Source organism: Pristiophorus japonicus, chromosome 1 (assembly GCF_044704955.1).
Source record: "Pristiophorus japonicus isolate sPriJap1 chromosome 1, sPriJap1.hap1, whole genome shotgun sequence".
NCBI lineage: Eukaryota > Metazoa > Chordata > Chondrichthyes > Pristiophoridae > Pristiophorus > Pristiophorus japonicus.
The window spans coordinates 394586380-394606535 of record NC_091977.1 but is presented as its reverse complement, the minus strand read 5'-3'; the positions used below and the strand labels follow the sequence as shown (position 1 = coordinate 394606535).

The window sequence follows — 20156 nt, the reverse complement described above, 5'->3', positions numbered from 1 at the left end:
TGCAATCAGGGCTGGGAGGGGCGGGGGGAGACTGGTAATCAGGACTGGAGAAGGCCGAAGGCTTCCTTAAAGTGCCTGAGGGAGCTCTCCTGCAGATTCTGGCCCATAAGGAGTGCTGAAAAAGGCACTTATCTTGGGTAGCCGGCAGCTCCTACCTTCCTTTGACTGCCGACTTTCCCAAGCCCAGAGAAACTCGTGCAGTAACGGTAAACTTCAAATCAGGATCCCAATTGCAGAGCTCAATTTAAATATGTTAACTTAGTGTCCCAACCCTCTCCCGCCTGTTGTGAGGGGGTTTAATATCAAGGCCAAAGTTGCTGTGATTTCCCAACTTTAAAAATGGTAAGAAAACTAAATACACATGTGAAGAAATATCTATATATATGTAGTTTTTTAAAACAATCATGCAGTGGGCATGCAGTTAACCTTACTGTCATGTATGGAGAAAGAGTCAGACTGAACATTGTGAGCTCAAAGTAAAGTGTGACCTAAGTCTTTTATTGCAGGTCTCCAGAGTGCCTCTCCAACCTGTGAGGCCTCCTTAAATACCTGTGCTCCCAAGGGATTATGGGATCCCTTGGGACTCCAGGGTATGAGCCCTCTGGTGGCTGTACAGAGTAAATACAAGTTTACATATATAACAACACTCCCCCCACCGCCCCCCCCTGCCCCGCCCCCCCGCAAAGTCAATAGTGTAACTATTTACAATGTCAGTCGATCTGGGGCCCTTCTTGCCCTGGTTGATTGTCTCAGTGTGAAAATTAGTATTGTTGAATCATTTGTTAGGCCCTCGCTGGGCTGCTGTGCAGCTGGCCTTGCTGGGCTGCCTGGAGTGTTGGGCCCTGCTGGGCTGCTATGGATGATAGGTTCTGCTTCGTGGTCAACCGTGGTGCCAGTTGCCACTGGTGTCTACTTTGGGGGATCAAAAAATGTAGGGTCCAAGGTGGATTGCTCAGGATAGTCCGTGAATCTGAGTTTGATTTGCTCCAAGTGTTTCCGATGAATGAGTCCAGTTTGACCCGAAACACCCTGCTCCCCTCTTTGGCCATAACAGTGCCGGGAAGCCACTTGGGACCTTGTCCATAATTCAATACAAATACAGGATCATTGATTTCAATCTCCCATGACACATTTGTGCTATCATGGTATGTACTTTGTTGAAGCCGCCTGCTGTCTACCTATTCGTGTAGATCAGGGTGGACTAACGAGAGCCTTGTCTTAAGTGCTCTTTTCATAAGCAGTTCAGATGTTGGGATCCCAGTGAGCGAGTGGGGTTTCGTGCGGTAGCTAAGCAGGACTCAGGATAGGCGAGTCTGCAGTGAGCCTTCAGTTACCCTCTTCAAGCCTTGCTTGATGGTTTGCACTGCTCTCTCTACCTGACCATTGGATGCTGGTTTAAACAGGGCAGATGTGACATGTTTGATCCCGTTATGGGTCATGAATTCTTTAAACTCAGCACTGGTAAAACATGGCCCACTGTCACTCACTAGGACATCGGGTAGGCCATGTGTGGCAATCATGGCCCGCAGACTTTCAGTGGAGGCAGCGGACGTACTGGCCGACATTATCTCACATTCAATCCACTTGGAGTACGCATCTACACCACAAGGAACATTTTACCCAAGAACGGGCCTGCATAGTCGACATGTACCCTAGACCACGGTTTGGAGGGCCAAGACCATAAACTTAGTGGCGCCTCCCTGGGTACATTGCTTAACTGCGAGCATGTATTACATCTGTGCACGCAGAAAATAAGTCTGCATCGATACCGGGCCACCACACGTGGGATCTGGCTATCGCTTTCATCATTATGATGCCTGGGTGGGTACTGTGGAGGTCATTGATGAAGTTGTCTCTGCCTTCTTGGGAACCACTACTCGATTGCCCCACAGAAGGCAGTCTGCCTGTATAGACATTTCATCTTTGCGCTGCTGGAATGGCTTTATCTCTTCCTGCATTTCCACTGGGACACTGGACCAGGTCCCGTGAAGCACACAGTTTTTGACTAGAGACAATAAGGGGTCCTGGCTCGTCCAGGTTTTGAACTGTCGGGCAGTGACAGTGATTGCTCACTCTCAAATGCTTCCATAACCATGGTTAAATCTGCGGGCTGCACCATTTCCACCCCCATGCTGGGCAATGGCAGCCTCCTGAGAGCATCGGCACAGTTTTCTGTGCCTGGCCTATGGCGGATGGCGTAGTTGTATGTGGACAACGTGAGCACCCATCTCTGGACGTGGGCTGATGCATTGGTATTTATCCCTTTACTCTCGGAAAACAGGGATACGAGTGGCTTATGGTCAGTTTCCAATTCGAATTTTAGCCCAAACAGGTATTGATGCATTTTCTGTACCCCATAGACACACGCTAACGCTTCTTTTTCAATCATGCTGTAGGCTCTCTCAGCCTTAGACAGACTCCTGGATGCATAAGCAACCAGTTGCAGTTTCCCGAAATCATTAGCTTGTTGCAATATACATCCGACGCCATATGACGACGCATCACATGGTAGTACCAAATGCTTACATGGATCATACAACACAAGCAATTTGTTTGAGCATAACAATTTTCTCGCTTTTACAAAGGCATTTTCTTGGCTTATGCCCCAAACCCATTCATCCCCTTTTCGTAGCAAGACATGTAGTGGTTCTAACAGTGTGCTGAGACCCGGTAAGAAGTTACCAAAGTAGTTCGGGAGTCCCAGAAATGACCGCAGCTCCGTCACGTTCTGTGGCCTTGGTGCATTCTCGATTGCCTTTGTCTTCGCATTGGTGGACCTGATGCCATCCACCGCAATCCTCCGTCCCAAGAACTCTACTTCAGGCACCAGGAAAATGCACTTCGAGCGTTTTAACCTGAGCCCCATGCAGTTGAGTCTCCTCCAGGTTCTGCAGATGCTCGGCTGTGTTCCGACCTGTGACCAAGATGTCGTCCTGGAAGACCACAGTGTGTGGGACTGACTTCAGTAAACTTTCCATGTTTCCCTGGAATATCGCCATCGCTGATCAAATTCCAAAGGGGCATCTGTTATAAATAAAAAGACCTTTGTGCATGTTGATGCAGGTGAGGGCCTTCGATGATTCCTCCAGTTCCTGCATCATGTAGGCTGAAGTCAGATCCAGCTTCGTGAACGTCTTTCCTCCCGCCAGCGTTGCAAGGAGGTCATCGGCCTTTGATAGTGGGTATTGGTCCTGCAGAGAGAAACGATTGATAATTACTTTGTAATCGCCACAGATTCTGGATGGTGCCGTCTCCCTTGAGGACAGGAACGATCGGGCTGGCCCACTCGTTGAACTCGATCGGTGAAATGATGCCCTCTCGTTGCAGCCGGTCTAGCTCGATCTCTACCCTTTCTCTCATCATGTACGGTACTGCTCTCGCCTTGTGATGGATGGGTCACGTCCCCAGAATTAGGTGGATCTGCACTTTTGCTCCTTGGAATTTCCCGATGCCTGGTTCGAACAGTGAAGGGAACTTGTTTAATAACTGGAATCACAAAGTGTCGTCAGCGGGCGATAGCACTCGGATGTCGTCCCAGTTCCAGCGTATCTTTCCCAGCCAGCTCCTGCCGAGCAGCGTGGGACCATCGCCTGGTACCACCCAGAGTGGTAGCTTGTGCACCACTCCATCATAGGAGACCTTTACGGTAGCACTGCCGATTAGAGGAATCAGTTCTTTTGTGTAAGTTCTTAGTCTCGTGCGAACTGGAGTTAAGACTGGCCTTGAGGCCTAGTTGCACCACAATCTTTCAAAAGTCTTTTTGCCCATGATGCCCGTGTCCAGTTCCATTGACACCTGGAGTCATTTTGTTCAACATTCAGCATTATCAGGAGACAATTTGTGGTGAATGTGTGCACCCCATGTACCTCTGCCTCCTCGGTCTGAGGCTCTGGTTCATCGTGATCCTCCGTGGATCTGTCCTCCTCTGCAACATGGTGGTTTGCAGGTTTAACAGGATTAGCAGCTCGCCTGTACATACGTTGGAGGTGTCCCATTGTTCCACAGCCCTTGCAAACATACTCTTTGAATCGGCATGAATGGAAACGATGATCATCCCCGCAGCGCCAACAAGGTGTGTTACATTCATTACCCTTGATGGTGGACTCTGAGACATCTGCGGACATGCAGCTGCAGGCATGGGTGACCTGCCCTGTATGTTGCAATTCAAAAACAACATCACTTTGTTCACAGTACTTGTAGCAGCACTTGTGTGCTGAGAGATTTGCTTAGTATTGTCGCTAGTGGCAATGAACGCCTGGGCTATCGCTATGGCCTTACTCAAGGTTGGGGTCTCTACAGTCAAAAGTTTGCTAAGTATGGTTTTGTGGCCAATGCCAAGTACGAAAAAGTCTCTGAGCATGTGCTCCAAATGTCGTTCAAATTCGCAATGTCCTGGAAGGCGTCTTAGCTCGGCGACATAACTCGCCACTTTAGACCTTTAGACCTTTTGTAGGTGTTGGACCGGTACCTCGCCATCAGAACACTTTCCTTCGGGTTCAAATGCTCTCAGCTCAGTGTGCATAAATTGTCATATAATTTCTCCGTGGGTTTCGCTGGAGTGAGCAGATTCTTCATGAGGCCACACGTTGGTGCCCCACAGACGGTGAGGAGGATCGCCCTTCATTTGGCAGCATTCTATTCCCCATCTAGCTCGTTGGCCACGAAATATTGGTCGAGTCACTCCACAAAAGTTTCCCAATCATCTCCCTCCAAGAATTTCTCCAGGATGCCCACTGTTCTCTGCATCTTTGGGTTCGCTATCTGTATCTCGTCACTAGTTGTTATGTATGGAGAAAGAGTCAGACTGAACACTGTGAGCTCAAAGTAACGTGTGACCTTCGTCTTTTATTGCGGGATGAGCCCTCTGGTGGCTGTACAAAGTAAATACAAGTTTACATATATAACACTTACTTTGTGTTGATGTGATTTTTTTAATAACACTTTTCTGTTAATTTAATCATTATACATACCATTTCTCATTCAATTTTGCTATGTCAACTGTCACAATTTAGATGCAGTCGCTGTCCACTTGGCACTAACTCTTGCTCTCCAGCTCCAGCTGCAAGTCACTGGTTAGACTTATCTCATTCTTGTGCAAATTGTATTTGTGTTCATGTACTAACACATCAAACATTGATCAGCAAAGACATACACAGAGTACCACATGAACACAGGAAAAAGAAAGAGCAACATCCTGCAGCAGACCAGAAAGCACATGTGTCATACCTGAAAATGCAACGGTACTCCCAACTCACAGTTTAAACAAATCTTTCACTAAAATTTAATGCTTCCAAATTCAACATTTGCTTTTCCCACCATGGCATTCCATCAACTACCTGCCAACTTAAACAAAAGCAACAAAAGGGGAATTGAAGAACAAAAAGAAGATACTTACAGGAAGCTCAACATGAACACAAATACAATATACACAGGTAAGGGATAAATCTAACTCTGACTTTCCATGAGCAATGCCACAGAAGACCCATTAATGTATAAAGTAAAGATTTTTAATTTACAAATTTCACAGAATAATTGTAAATTGTACTTTCCACCGCCAACTGATGGTGTCCTTGAGCTCATTGGAAATCTTGGGTTAAGGCTACATTAAATATTTACAGATTTTGCGCAAAATCACTTTCCACTGCCATTTTAAATGGTCCCTCTGCAGCGATGAGATAGTAGTGCAAGTACCCACCACAAAAATGTAAAACATGCCACTTTCCCCATACCTCACAAACTCTGGCAGATCCCAGTTCCCAGTAGGTACATCTCGACATGCCAGGAACACGAGCATTCATGAATTGGGGCCAGAATCTCTCTCAGAGAAGCCACAAGGATGTGCAGGTGTGGGGAACATCACATTGATACAGGTGGGGTGTCTTTCTGAGGCTGGGCTTAAGTCACATTGTTTCGATGTGAATACAGCCACATTTTACACATGACTAATATACATATCCTATGAGTGCTTCAGGCTAACACTGGGTACCTGAAATGGGAATTTACATTTCTAAGCACTTATATCCTTCATTTTAATTAGAACAACTAAAAAAAATGTTTCATTGCATGATAGTCAAGACCCATTAGTTTCCATTAATAGAGTTCTAACATAAGGTTGCAAACTGTATTATTCGCAAATGCTCTCACCATCAGCATCTTAAGTGAAACCGTGTTCTTTGCACTTTATTCCACTGTGATATCTGTGATAATCTTCCAGTCTGTATATTTGTTCAAATCGTGATGGTTTTTGATGTGAATGTTTGTGTAACTAAGACTAGTATCAATGCCATGCTGTAGACAGACTGATATCAAGAGACAGTAATGAGATGAACGTAAAAGATTCTATGGCACTATTCAACATTTGTCCCTCAACAAATATCACAAAATCAGTTTATCTGGACATTTATCTTATTGCTGTTCGTGGGACCTTGCTGTGTGCAAATTAGTTGCTGCATTTCCCTACATTATACCAGTGACTAAAGTTCAGATTTTAAATCGGGGCAAGAGTCGGCTGCTTGCTTGAAATGGGTGTCCAAAGTTAGCTTGCTAGCTTTGAGCCTGTGAAGACCAGATGGTCCGAAGGCCCCCAGGTTGGCAGTCAGCTACGTCGCAGGAGTGGGGGTGCGGGGGGGGGGGGGGGGAACGCGTTTGCGAGGGTTTTGCGCGTCAAAAAGGAGGGGGAGCCCAGGATAGAAGCAGCCCAAACTTTCCATGTAGTGCCCGGAACGTTCCTGCTCCTTCACTGGGTATCCGCCAGCATAAATTAGTTACTTGTCAACCTGCGGCCATCTTGGAGCCATCAATCATGACTACAGTACAATCTGAGTCAAAACAATAGTTAGAGATTTATTGTTTCTTAGTGGGTCTAAAGCTATGCTGATACATTGTGTCCTTTCGTGACTCAGAGCTGTCGACATCAGGGAAATATTAGGAATGAAATTTATGATCAAGAAGGGTGAGGCAAATGCAAATCCATTACATCATACAGAATAGTGTTTGCTTTTCAGATTGAAAGATGTCTCATTTTCCAATTACAATGAGTTAACCTCGGCAGATCTGTTAAAGAAGCTTGGGGATGGATTAGTTGATTTTATTTGGTGGCACCAAAACTGAGTAATAAATCTTCATGTTACAAAGTTAATCTGCCCTCCTTACAGGTGGAGACGACGCCCCATGACGAAGAACAAATGAGTAATTTTATTTTTTTAACGACGCCAAGGTCTTTTCAGATACGTGATCCATTTGATCATGTCACTAAGGCCTTGAAATTCTGCAGTGGGATGCTAGCAGAACAACACTATTTATCTGCTATGTTGGCAGAGACTTTAACCTGTTTATTTTAAATTAGTTCATACCTCCACTAAAATAGCTAACATGAATTTCAGATGACCATATAAAGCATTCATTGGCAGGATAGGGGCACCAACGTCAGCGTTCTCTCAGGCCAACATTCCCAGCATTGACCACGCTAGATCAGCTCCAATGAATGGGCCACATTGTGCGCATGCCCGTTACTAAGCTCCCAAAACAAGCGCTCTACTCCGAGTTGCGTCACGGCAAGTGAGTCCAGGGGGGCAGAGAAAATAGTTCAAGGACACCCTCAAAGCCTCCTTGAAAAAAGGTAACATTCCCACCGACTCGTGGCAATCCCTGGCCCAACACCGCTCAAAGTGAAGAAGCATCCGAGAAGGTGCCGAACACTCCGAGTGTCTTCGCTGGGAGTACGCGGAAGCCGAGTACAAACAGCGGAAGGAGCATACGACAAATCAAGCACCCCATCCACCCATCCCTCCAACCACCATCTGCCCCACCTGTGACAGAGACTGTAGATCCTGCATTAGTCTCATCAGTCACCTCAGAACTGATATTAGTGTGGAAGCAAGTCATCCTCGACTCCGGGGGACTGCCTAAGATGAGACATACATTAGCATCATACAATATATGAGTATTGGGTAGATTTGAACCCAGAAGGCCCAATACTACATCATCAATTGTGAGCCATTGTGACCTTACACAAGCAACAGCACGTTCTCATCATAATTTTTATCTGGACAACTGTTTTATTTTATACTGTTTTTTCTTTCTTCCCCTTCCAGAAGTTGGGGAAGTCCAGAACCAGGGGTCACAGTCTAAGGATAAGGGGTAAGCCATTTAGGACCGAGATGAGGAGAAACTTCTTCACTCAGAGAATTGTGAACCTGTGGAATTCTCGACCACAGAAAGTTGTTGAGGCCAGTTCGTTAGATATATTCAAAAGGGAGTTAGATGTGGCCCTTACGGCTAAAGAGATCAAGGGGTATGGAGAGAAAGCAGGAATGGGGTACTGAAGTTGTATGATCAGCTATTATCATATTGAATGGTGGTGCAGGCTCGAAGGGCCGAATGGCCTACTCCTGCACCTATTTTCTGTGTTATTTTCTGTGTTTCCCCTTTCAGTGCTCCTTCAGAATCTGTTCTTTTCGAACATTCGCCAGTTCTACGAAGGGTCATCGACCTGAAACGTTAACTCTGTTTTTCTCTCCACAGAATGCTGCCTGACCTACTGAGATTTCCAACATTTTCTGTTTTTATTTCAGATTCCAGCATCCGCAGCATTTTGCTTTTGCAACTGTTTTATTTTGATGGACTGGGAAAGGATTTTTGTGGAGCAGCTGCTTGTTGCACTCCGGTTAGCTTTGCCATTTTCCAGCAGCCAGTTGACCTTTTCATCCAAATTCGCATTTGTACCTACAATTAATTCAACAAAGTTTTAATGTTCCACAGAGTGCTTATGTTTGTCAGACGCAGAATTACTGAAGTTCAGTGCCCCTGTATTGGAGTAAATATTAGTCTTGTCAGCCTATCTGATATAAACATTTCAAATCATTCACCCTGTTTCGGTATGATCAATGTTCAGTTTATATCAGTATCCATTTCCAGGACCACTGTTTTACAAATGTTGCTTTTCTTACATGGGATTCTGAGATTTTTTTTTACCAGTGTTTTAGGAATCACATTCCTAATTTCCTCTCATTTATAATTAGACTCATTGCTATCTAGAAACTTACAGCACGGAAGAAGGCCTTTTGGTTTGTAGTGCCTGTGCTGGCTCTTTGAAAGAGCAGTGGTTGATAATGAAGAAGAAAACTGTAGACCACAGGAAGATATCAATGGACTGGTCAGGTGGGCTAGAACAGTGGCAAATGGAATTAAATCCGGAGAAGTGTGAGGTAATGCAAGGCGACGGAATACACAATGAATGGTAGGACACTGAGAAGTGTAGAGGAACAAAGGGACCTTGGAGTGCATGTCCACAGATCCCTGAAGGTAGCAGGACAGGTAGATAAGGTGGTTAAGAAAGCATACAATATACTTGCCTTTATTAGCCGAGGCATAGAATGTAAGACCAGGGAGGTTATGCTTGAACTGTATAAAACACTAGTTAGGCCACAGCTAGAGTACTGTGTGCAGTTCTGGTTACCACATTACAGGAAAGATGTGATTGCACTAGAGAGGGTATAGAGGAGATCTATGAGAATGTTGCCTGGACTGGAGAATTTTAGCTACTAGGAAAGATTGGATAGGCTGGGGTTGTTTTCATTGGAACAGAGGAGGCCGAGGGGAGACCTAATTGGGGTGTATAAAATTATGAGGGGACTAGATAGAGTGGATAGGAAGGACCTATTTCCTTTAGCAGAGGGGGCAATAACCAGGGGGCAGAAATTTATGAGGTTTAGAGGGGATTTGAGGAGAATTTTTTTCACCCAGAAGGTAGTGGGTGGGTGTCTGGAACTCACTTCCTGAAAGGGTGGAAGAGGCAGTAACCCTCATAGCATTTAAAAAGGATATACACTTGAAGTGCCATAACCTACAAGGCTATGGACCAAGAGCTGGAAAGTGGGATTAGGCTGGATAGCTATTTGTCAGCCGGCATGGACACAATCAGCCGAATGGCCTCGTTCTGTGCTGTAAATTTCAATGGTTCAGTCGGGCTTAGTCCCACATTCCCGCTTTTTATCCGTAACCTTGTAAGCTTGTCATCCTCAAGTACCTGTCTAACTCCTTTTTAAAATTACTTATGGAATCAGCTTCCACCACATTTTCAGGTGGAGCATTCTAGATCCCGATAACTGTCTGAGTGAAAACATTTCTCCTCATCTCCCCTCTAGATCTTTTTCCAATGATTTTGAATCTGTGACCTCTATTTATTGACCCACTCAGCAGAGGGAATACCTTTTCTCTATTTACTGTCAAATCCTCTCATCATTCTGAAAATCTCTATTAGGTCACCTCCTAACCTTCTCTGTTCCAAGGAGAACAGTGCTAACTTTTCCAGCCTATTCATAGCTCTAGGTACAGCTTTAGCTGTGTGAAGGGAGCTAATTTAGTGATGGTACCATAAAATTGCAATTCAGTTGAAATTTAAAGAGATGCAGACACTAAAAGGATAGTACATGTACAGTAGACACCTCAAGTCACTGGAGAAATACCACCAGCGATGTCTCCGCAAGATCCTTCAGATCCTCTGGGAGGACAGACGCGCAAACATTAGCGTCCTCGTCCAGGCCAACATCCCCAGCATTGAAGCACTGACCACACTTGATCAGCTCCGCTGGGCAGGCCACATAGTTTGCATGCCAGACACGACACTCCCAAAGCAAGCGCTCTACTCGGAACTCGTCCACGGCAAACGAGCCAAAGGCGGGCAGAGGAAACGTTACAAGGACACCCTCAAAGCCTCCCTGATAAAGTACGACATCCCCACTGACACCTGGAAGTCCTTGGCCATAGACCGCCCTAAGTGGAGGAAGTGTATTCGGGAGGGCGCTGAGCTCCTCCAGTATCGTCGCCGAGAGCATGCAGAAATCAAGCGCAGGCAGCGGAAGGAGCGTGCGGCAAACCAGGCTCCCTGCCCACCCTTTCTCCCAACGACTATCTGTCCCACCTGTGACAGAGACAGTGGTTCTTGTATTGGACTGTACAGCCACCTAAGAACTCATGCTAAGAGTGGAAACAAGTCTCCCTCGATCCCGAGGCCTATGATGATGATGATGATGAGTGGCAGAATGTTACTTGCCACTGAACTAAGACCTAGCTCTGTCAAGCCCGTGTAGTGGCTGGTGTGCAACGGCCACCCCCACGTTAAAAAATGCACTCACAGGCATCTTCCACCCTTCAGGATGTAGTTCGGGTCCTTCTTTGAAACACCTGTGAACTTGTCCTTTTTTTTGGCATGGAAGCAAGTCATCCTTGTTTTGAGGGACTGCCTGTGACGATGACTGCACAGAAACAGACCATTTATCCCATTAGGTCTGTGCCAGTGTTTTCTCCACAAGAGTCTTGTCGTCTCACTCCACTCTGTTGTTCATCCCACCTTACCCTTCAGTATTCTTCTTTCTCAGGCAAATAACTAATGCTCTTCTAAAATTATTTATGGACTGTACTTTGTGGCAGAGAATTCCACATTCTAATCACCCTCAATGGGTGCTGGAGGGTGGGGCGGGGGGAGAACAAATTCTAACCTCTCCTTTGATTCATTTATGATCATTTGAAATTTAGGTCCTCTTGTTATTGTCTTGTTGACTAGTGGAAGCAATATATTAATATTTACCTTATCATAACACTTCATAATCGTGAAGAACACCCGCTCCTTTCATTCTTGTCTATATTAAAATTGGATCCTATTATTATTGTTTTGCTGATAAGTGAAAAAAGATCACTATTTACCTTATCATAAACCTTCATAATCTTGAAGATATCTATCAGATCACCCATTAACCTTTACAGCTTTAGTGATAAAAGCCCTAACTTCACACGTCTCTTTTCATAATTATAATCCCTCATCTCTGTTAGTACCCTTGTGAACTTTTCCACTACTTTTATATCCTTCCTATAATGGGGTGCTAAAAAATAGTACACAATACTCCAGCTATGGCCTAAGGTTTTATACAAATTCAACCAAACTGACTTGTTTTTGTATACTATGGCTGCATACACAAAACCAAGGATTTTGTTTGCCTTTTATATGGCTTATCTATCTGTGCTTCCATCAAGGTACATGTGTTCCTTCATTCCATTTAAAATCTTGCCATGAAGGGAGTATTTTCTTTTCCTGTTCGCCTCCAAAATATATTGCTTCATATTTATATATATTGAACTGCATGTGCCACCTCTCTGCTCATCCTACAGCCTATGTATGTCCTACTGCAGTCTTTTACAATCCTTGTCACAGTTTACCAAACCCCCATTTGGTGCCATCAGCAAATTTTGATATTGTTCCCTGAATTCTCAAGTACAGGGGTTGAATTTCCATGGGGGTTCTCTTGATCATCCACTGTGACTTTGGTTGAAGATTTGCATTTAGCATTTCTCAGGGGTTCCAGTGGATCTTCCAATATAGTTCTGGTGGATGATCAGAAGAACCCCCAGGGCTAGAATTTGCACTCTTTCACCGCCTGGTTTTTCGGTGGTACTGGCTGTTTTGGGCGAGAACCAGGTTGGTGAAAAATTTCCCAGCTGAGGCACGCTGGCCGTTTCGAAGTCCTGCTGGTGAGCGGACCGCTGGCGTGCAACGTCCACTGATCGCTCTGACACAATCTTTGGCTGAGCGAGGACCCGTAGGTAAGTATTTTTTTAATAACACCGACGAGGATCAGTGGAGCTGGGTGGTAGGTAAGTAGGTCTGCAAGAAAAAGGTAAGTGATTGGTTTTTTACTATTTTCAAAATCTGTTGGGGTGACTTAGTTTAAAAGTGTCTTGGGAATGGTTTTTGGATTTTTTAGTTAGGTTTTTTGAAAAATTATTTTTATTCTTTTTTTTGGCGTTAGGTCCAACCCGCAGCCTCGATGTAAATTTTTATGGATTTTTTTATTTTTTGCCCATTTTCTTTAGGCACCACCCAATTTAGCCAAAATTGCACTTTTCCGCCCAGATTGGGGTGCAAGGCCCATATTTTTCGCTGGGCAGATTTTTTTTTTCGGGAAGTTCTTGCTGGCAATAATCTTCCCAGCCTTAGCAGTTTTTTGGGTGGCAATCAGGCGCTGGTGGGCTTTGGGGAAATTCTAGCCCCCAGGCTTTTTATGAATATAATAACTAAGGACAACCATTACACAAACCTGTGGAACACCACAAATGAAACCATTTGTTTTTATTCTGAGAAACTTCCTTTTATTTCTACTATCTACTTTCTGTCTCTATCCATCGCTCTATCCATGTGGCTACACAATCCTTAATTCCATATGTTGTTACATTCACCATAAATCTTTCATCAAATGCTTAAAACCAACTTCCACTGCATTTCATTTATCTATCTTCTGTTATTTCTTCAAAGAGTTCTATAAATTTGGTCAAGCACAATCTGCCTTGGAGATTGTGCTTGACCAATGGTCCTGATTGGCTCATGTGTCTCCAAGTGTTCAGTAATTTCATACTGTGTTATAAATGCGGCAGCCTGGATTTTCTGTCCTGGGCTGTCCATTGCAACAAGGTAAAACAGGCAGTGAGAAGTAGAAAATGGACCGATGTCCCACTCTACCGGAACTCCACCCATTTCTGCGCATGTGTTGTTTTCCAGTGCCATTTCCATCATTTGTGGGAAGCATCTGACATTTTTGGGAAGTTCTATGGAAATGAGGTAATGGCATTGTGATGACATATTTTTCATCATTTCCAGTTCATTAACATCACACATTTAAAGCAAGGGTACAGGGTTGCTATGTGCTGCTAAAATAGTGGATGTGAATTTTAAAAACCTAGCAAATATATTTTAAATCTTTGATGAACTCTTATTTTGATTTTGGACATTTTTTTGCACTTTTTCTGTTGTCAACTCCTTTATAACCTCCCTTGCAGGGGTGGTGTTTATCTTGTGGTAGCCAAGGGCAAAAGTTCAGTTTGATGGCCTACATTATATCAGACAATGATACTCAATACTACCGACTTAATCTGGTGTCAAATCTGTATCAGCATCTGAGCAGAGAAAAGGATTCTCTGAAAAGGTCTCCACCCAAACATTAATCTGTCTCTTCAAATACTGAATGAGCCACTGCAGAAATTCTAACATTTGATGGTTTAATTATTGAGTTCTAACTAGTCGGTATTGTTTTAGTCTGATTCATTTTTAGAGACATGCCATCATAATTTTGCTTTTTGGATGAAGAAGAGGACCAACCGAGGAATGGCAGGCTGGTCAGGGAGAGCAAGAGGGACTCTGCCCCAAACCACCCTGGAACCTAGAAGCAGAGATGCTCCTACCTCCACTTGTCCAAAGAGTAGAGCCTTTGCTTTACAAAAGAATTATGGCACACACTACAACCAAATTTATAACCCACCCCCACCACAGTATCTGTAAAGGTCAGAAATACCCTAAACGTTATGCTATACAATCAGGTGCAAGTACCAAGCAATTTTATACCATACAAGACTTTTTGTGGGGTTAAAGCACCTTAGGCTCTGAGTGAGGTAACATTTTCAGGTGTAAAGATTACCATGCAACCTTCTTGATAATGAGGATAATCTATTTAAGCACTTTAATACTGTATGACAGGGAGATCATTGTTAGTGACTTCACTGGAAAAGGAAATTGGATGCAGTGTAAAACGGGTCGCCATTTCGCTATGAGCCTGTTTTGTGCTACTGCAAAGATCAATTTCACCCCCAAGGCTTTCCATCTTGTTCAGCTGTTGCAGCTAACACAACCAGACATTGCAATGCCCGCAGCTGACATAAGTTTTGAGCAATATCATTTTTAATAAGCTATAAGAACATGTCAGTGGTGAGAAGTTTCAGTAGGTGTAATCATATCATTCTATAATTATTTGGAATTCCTCCCTGGAGATGTTACATGAATTTTGAAATAGATTTTTTAATAGTTTGAACTTTCTCCTATTTACTGATTTACGAAAAAAATCTACGAAAGTACCTGGTGGTCCCAGAGGCATGTAGGGTCCCGGTCAGTGGCCGAGATTCGCTGTGCAGCGCATGGAGAGATGACTTTGAGATGCGTACATACAAGCTGGAGTCACATGGGCCTGGACCACCAATCACTATGCAGTATTCTCATTGATAAAAATGGGAACGCCATTTGTCCGAGTTCCCATCGCTATCAATGAGAAAAAACCCTAAAATACCGAAACACAGCATAATAAATAAATAAAACACCTCACATATTTAAAATTAATTGAAATTAAATGTAATTAAATGTTTTGGAAGAAATACATATTTTGGGGAATTTTTAAAAATGTGTTCTAATAGTGTTAAAAATAAACGTATCTTAATGGACAGGGTTTTTAACATAAAAATTAATGTTTAAATTTAATTTTTTGATATTTTAAAAGTTATGCGCCTGCTTTTACCAGGCGTAAAAGTTTGAAGTAGATTCGCCGGGCATGAGTTGGTCAAATAGCCCAATCTCTCCCGCGCGAATGTCCTTCTTCCGGGGATGCGGATGATCTGTCAATCTTGAGGCCGGAATTTTCGACCCATTATGTTTGTTTTGCTCTTTTGTGCAAATCTAATTGGTTAACAGTTGGAAAAATAAATTCCCCATTTGCTACAGCTGTTTAATACAATTGAAATGAAAAGCTACTCATCATTTTAATAGTGGTTAATATTAATATGTGCATAGGTTCTAAAATATATTTTAACTTTTTTTAGGATGCATCTTTTCAACAGCTGTTAGTTACTCGTCAGCCGTGGACATTACCAAGTGACACGGACAGTGAAGGTGTGGATCTAGGTCAAGACAAATGTGAGTATAGATCACAATATCCTGGGATACAAGTGAATGTATATACTCTTTTATATTGCTGCCATTGGTAGGCCCAACTTTGATGGCAGCACTATAATAAAAAACTAGGCAGTGCTCATGTCTCTGGTAGTATGGAGCACTTAGAAGGTGACAGTTTCTCCACTAGCAGAACTACAGTACTACCAATAACAACAACAACTTATTTAGCGCCTTTAACATAGTAAAAAGATCCCAAGGCGCTTCACAGGAGCGTCATAAAACTAAATTTGACACTGAGCCAAATAAGGAGAAATTAGGGCAGATGACCAAAAGCTTGGTCAAAGAGGTAGGTTTTAAGGAGCATCTTAAAGAAGGAAAGAGAGGTAGAGAGGCGGAGAGGTTTAGGGAGGGAATTCCAGAGCTTAGGGCCTAGGCAGCTGAAGGCACAGCACCAATGGTTGAGCGATTGTAATCAGGATGCTCAAGAAGGCAGAATTAGAGGAATGCAGGTATCTCGGGGGGTTGTGGTGCTGGAGTAGGTTACAGAGATAGGGAGGGGCGACGAGGCCATTAGGGAGTTGAAAACAAGGATGAAAATTTTGAAATCGAGGCATTGCTTAACCGGGAACCAATGTAGGTCAGCAAGCACAGGGGTGATGGGGGAATGGGACTTGGTGCGAGTTGGGACACAGGTAGCGGGATTTTGGATGACCTCGAGTTTACATAGGGTAATAGGAACACAGAAACATAGAAAATAGGTGTAGAAGTAGGCCATTCAGCCCTTCAAGCCTGCACCACCATTCAATATGATCATGGCTGATCATGCAACTTCAGTACCCCATTCCTGCTTTCTCTCCATACCCCTTAATCCCTTTAGCCGTAAGGGCCACATCTAACTCCCTTTTGAATATATCTAACGAACTGGCCTCAACAACTTTCTGTGGTAGAGAATGTAGAAGGCCAGCTAGGAGTGCGTTGGAATAGTCAAGGCTAGAGGTAAAAAAGGCATGGATGAGGGTTTCAGCAGCACTTGAGCTGAGGCAGGGACGGAGTCGGCTGATGTTACGGAGGTCGAAATAAGTGGTCTTAGTTATGTATGGCATGGATGTGTGGTCGGAAGCTAATTTCAGGGTCAAATATAACACCAAGGTTGGGAACAGTGTGGTTCAGCCTCAGACAGATGCGAGGGAGAGGGATGGAGTCTGTGGCTGGGGTCGGATTTTGTGGCGGGACCGAAGACCGGTTAAAAACATAATTGTTCAGCTCAGTCCCTTTTTTGCCCCACACCTCTGCAGGTTGATGGCTCAGTTGAATGCGTGTCTCTCATTGCTGGTCTCTATTGAATCTTCTTTAGGCAGTGGGGAGGGTCTGCAGCCAAATGATGAAAGTCGCAATTATTATTGTTAAGCAACTGCATTTATGCGAGCTCATATGTGTGCTTCATTGATAGTGGTGCTGAGTTCACCTTATCATGTAAATAGGCCGTTTCCAGAGCAGTCGGAGCCCCTGCAGATTACAGAACCACTTTACATGGGAGTAGTTTCCTAATAAGAAGATGCTAGGAAGATCAATAAAACTTACATCACTGTTTTGAGATATTCATGCTTTAACACCTTCTGTATGGTATACTGTGTGAGCTATAACTGTTTAGTGAGGCTGATATTGTTCATGTGGAATCTAAAAGGAAATTAACTAACCAGTAAATGTTATTTATCATTGTAATTTATCTAATTTACTGCCCGAGGGACATACAAGATTATCTTACCTGCTGAATGATGGTGTTGAAAATAAGTCACTATATTAACTGTAGTAGACATACCTACATATGCCAAGATACCCTGAGGTGTTCAGAAAAGCAGTCAGTAATTGGAGATAAATCTTACTACCTCCAGCAAGTTAATAGATAGTCTGTCAGCTCCAGACTGGGTTATTCCAATACTTTCCTGACTCTCCTCCCGTCTCCACATTGTGAATATTTTAGCTCATCCAAAACTCTGCTACCTCTTTCCTATCCCACACTAAATCTCACTCACCCATCTTCCTTATCCATGGCGATCTACATTAGCTCAGTCCTCCAGTGCCTCAGTTTAAAATTCTCATCCTTGTATTTCAATCCCTTCATGGCCTTGCCCACTTCCGGTCTCTGTAACTTTTTTCAGTCCTACAACCCCTACCCTAAGCTCTCTGTTCCTCTGACTCTGGCCTTTTGTGCATCCTCCATTCCCTGCGCCCACCTTCAGCCACCTAGGCCCCACATTCTGGAATTCCCTCACTAATCCCCTCTTCACTTCTTCACTTCCCTATTCTCCTTTAAGACCCTCCTTAAAACTCTTATCCTTGGCCAAGGTTTTGGTCAACCAGTCCGAATATCTCCTTCTTTGGCTCGGCCTTTATATTTGCTGTGTGAAGTGCCTTGGGACATTTTCTTCTGCTCTACATAAATGCAAATTGTTGTTGTTGTCATCCCTTTTTGTGGAGGGGGAAGGGAGAGAATTTAAATCTTAGCTAGTTTTTTCCTCATCCTTGGTCTTGCTGTGTGTGATATATTCACAGAGCACAGCACACAACACAGCTTTCTAACATGGCAGGCAGCTCTCTCGGAAGTCTCCGGAACCTCTTGCTTCTGTTTAATTATTAACTCTGTAGTTACAGTACACAATACGTCCACATCCACAGTGTGGAGCTACAAACATTACAAGCTTACAGACATTACACTTTTCCCTCCTTAATGAAGAAGTTATTACAACAAACATCATACATAACTTGCATGTTGATACATAATACAGGATATAGACTTATTTTTTTCATATTTACAAATTTAACTTAACCACTTGTTTTCTGTTTCGAAGAGGATATCTTTGCTCTCAAACAGAACCTTCTAAACATGGTGTCGAATTTAAACTCATTCGAGGCTCATCCTGAGGAACACTTTCCTCCGCGGAATTTCCTTGATTTTCATTTGAACTCACTATACCTTCAGACTCTTTGTTTTCCTGACTCGGACTCAGACTTACATTCTGATTTTCTCTTGGATTTGTTTCCAGTACATTAGATATAGGATTTGCTACTGGTGTATCCTATCTGATGAGTCAGAAATAATTGAATCATTCCCACCTTTAACTCCTTTCATGTCTGTAGGTAAAATATGATCAATATGAACAAACCTAACCTGCCCATTATCAAACATCTTGATCAAACATGTGCGAGGACCACATATCTTCACTACTCTTCCTAGTAACCACTTTAACCAATTATGGTGATGGTTTTTCAATCTCACTTCTGGTTTAATTTCACACTTCTCTCTTTTACTCTACCTCTATCATGATTCTCTTTCTGTCTTAATTGTGTCTCTTCTATGGACTGTGCCAAGTTTGGTTTAAGCAACGAGAATCTGGTTCGTGATTGTTGTTTGAGAAACAACTCTGCTGGTATTCTACCAGTAGTTGTATGAGGAATATTATGATATGTAATTAGAAAATTAGCCAATTTATGATCCAATGACAACTGTCGATTCTTTGGATTTGGATCTAACATTTGTTTTATGAGGGCACGTTTTACAATTTGTACAGTGCACTCTGCTGCACCATTCGAAGCAGGATGGTACAGTGGAACCTTGGTATGTTTCACACCATTTTTGCTCGTGAACTGTGCAAATTCTTCTGAACGAAATTGTGGTCCATTATCCGAAACAATTTATTCTGGGAGGCCAAATGAAGAAAATAATCTTCGCAAAATGTCGAATGTTTTACTTGTTATTTTCCACATTGGAAACATCTCAACCCACTTCAAATGGTTATCATTCACAATGAATAATTGCTGTCGTTCTAGCCCAGAAAAATCATTATGTAGCCTTTGCCACACCCTGGGAGGCCATTTCCATGGCTGTAATGGTACTGATGGTGGTTGCTTGCTTACCGATTGACATGTCGTACACTGACTCACGATGTACTCTATATCTTTATCAAGACCTGGCCACCATAAATAACTGCGTGCAAAACTCTTGGTCAAGCACATTCCCAAGTGCTGGTCATGGAGGTCTCCTAATAATTTAGACTTGAATTTATTTGGTATAACCACTCTTGCAACCCACATCTTTATACAATCTTTATCCAAAATTATACAATGATACAATCTTTATTAACTGATAATTCATTCCTATGAATGAAGAATGGATGAATATCTTTGTCTGTTACCTGGTTTGGCCATCCATTTTCAATATTATCATACACCTTTGACATCACTGGGTCACGTTTGGTTGTTCTACCAATCTCTTCAGCTGTAACTGGCAGTTCATCAATGTATGAAAAATAAAACACTTCTTCCCTATCCAGTGTAACTTGTGATGGGGAAGGCAATCTAGACATTGCATCAGCATTACTGTGATCAGCTGATCGTCTGTATTCAATATCATGTGTATATGCTGACAAAATCAAAGCCCATCTCTGCATTCGGG

General features: G+C 43.3%; 1 protein-coding gene across 1 annotated transcript in view; it reads left to right on the top strand.

Moving 5' to 3' along the window:
- The window catches only part of c1h8orf34 (chromosome 1 C8orf34 homolog), an 805115-nt gene extending 788005 nt beyond the window's left edge, over nucleotides 1-17110 (top strand). Inside the window, exons 19-20 of the mRNA XM_070884539.1 lie at nucleotides 15649-15724; nucleotides 17058-17110. Of these exons, the coding sequence (XP_070740640.1) occupies nucleotides 15649-15724; nucleotides 17058-17110 (129 nt within the window). The remainder of the gene's footprint in view (nucleotides 1-15648; nucleotides 15725-17057) is intronic.
- Nucleotides 17111-20156: the final 3046 nt, after the last annotated feature.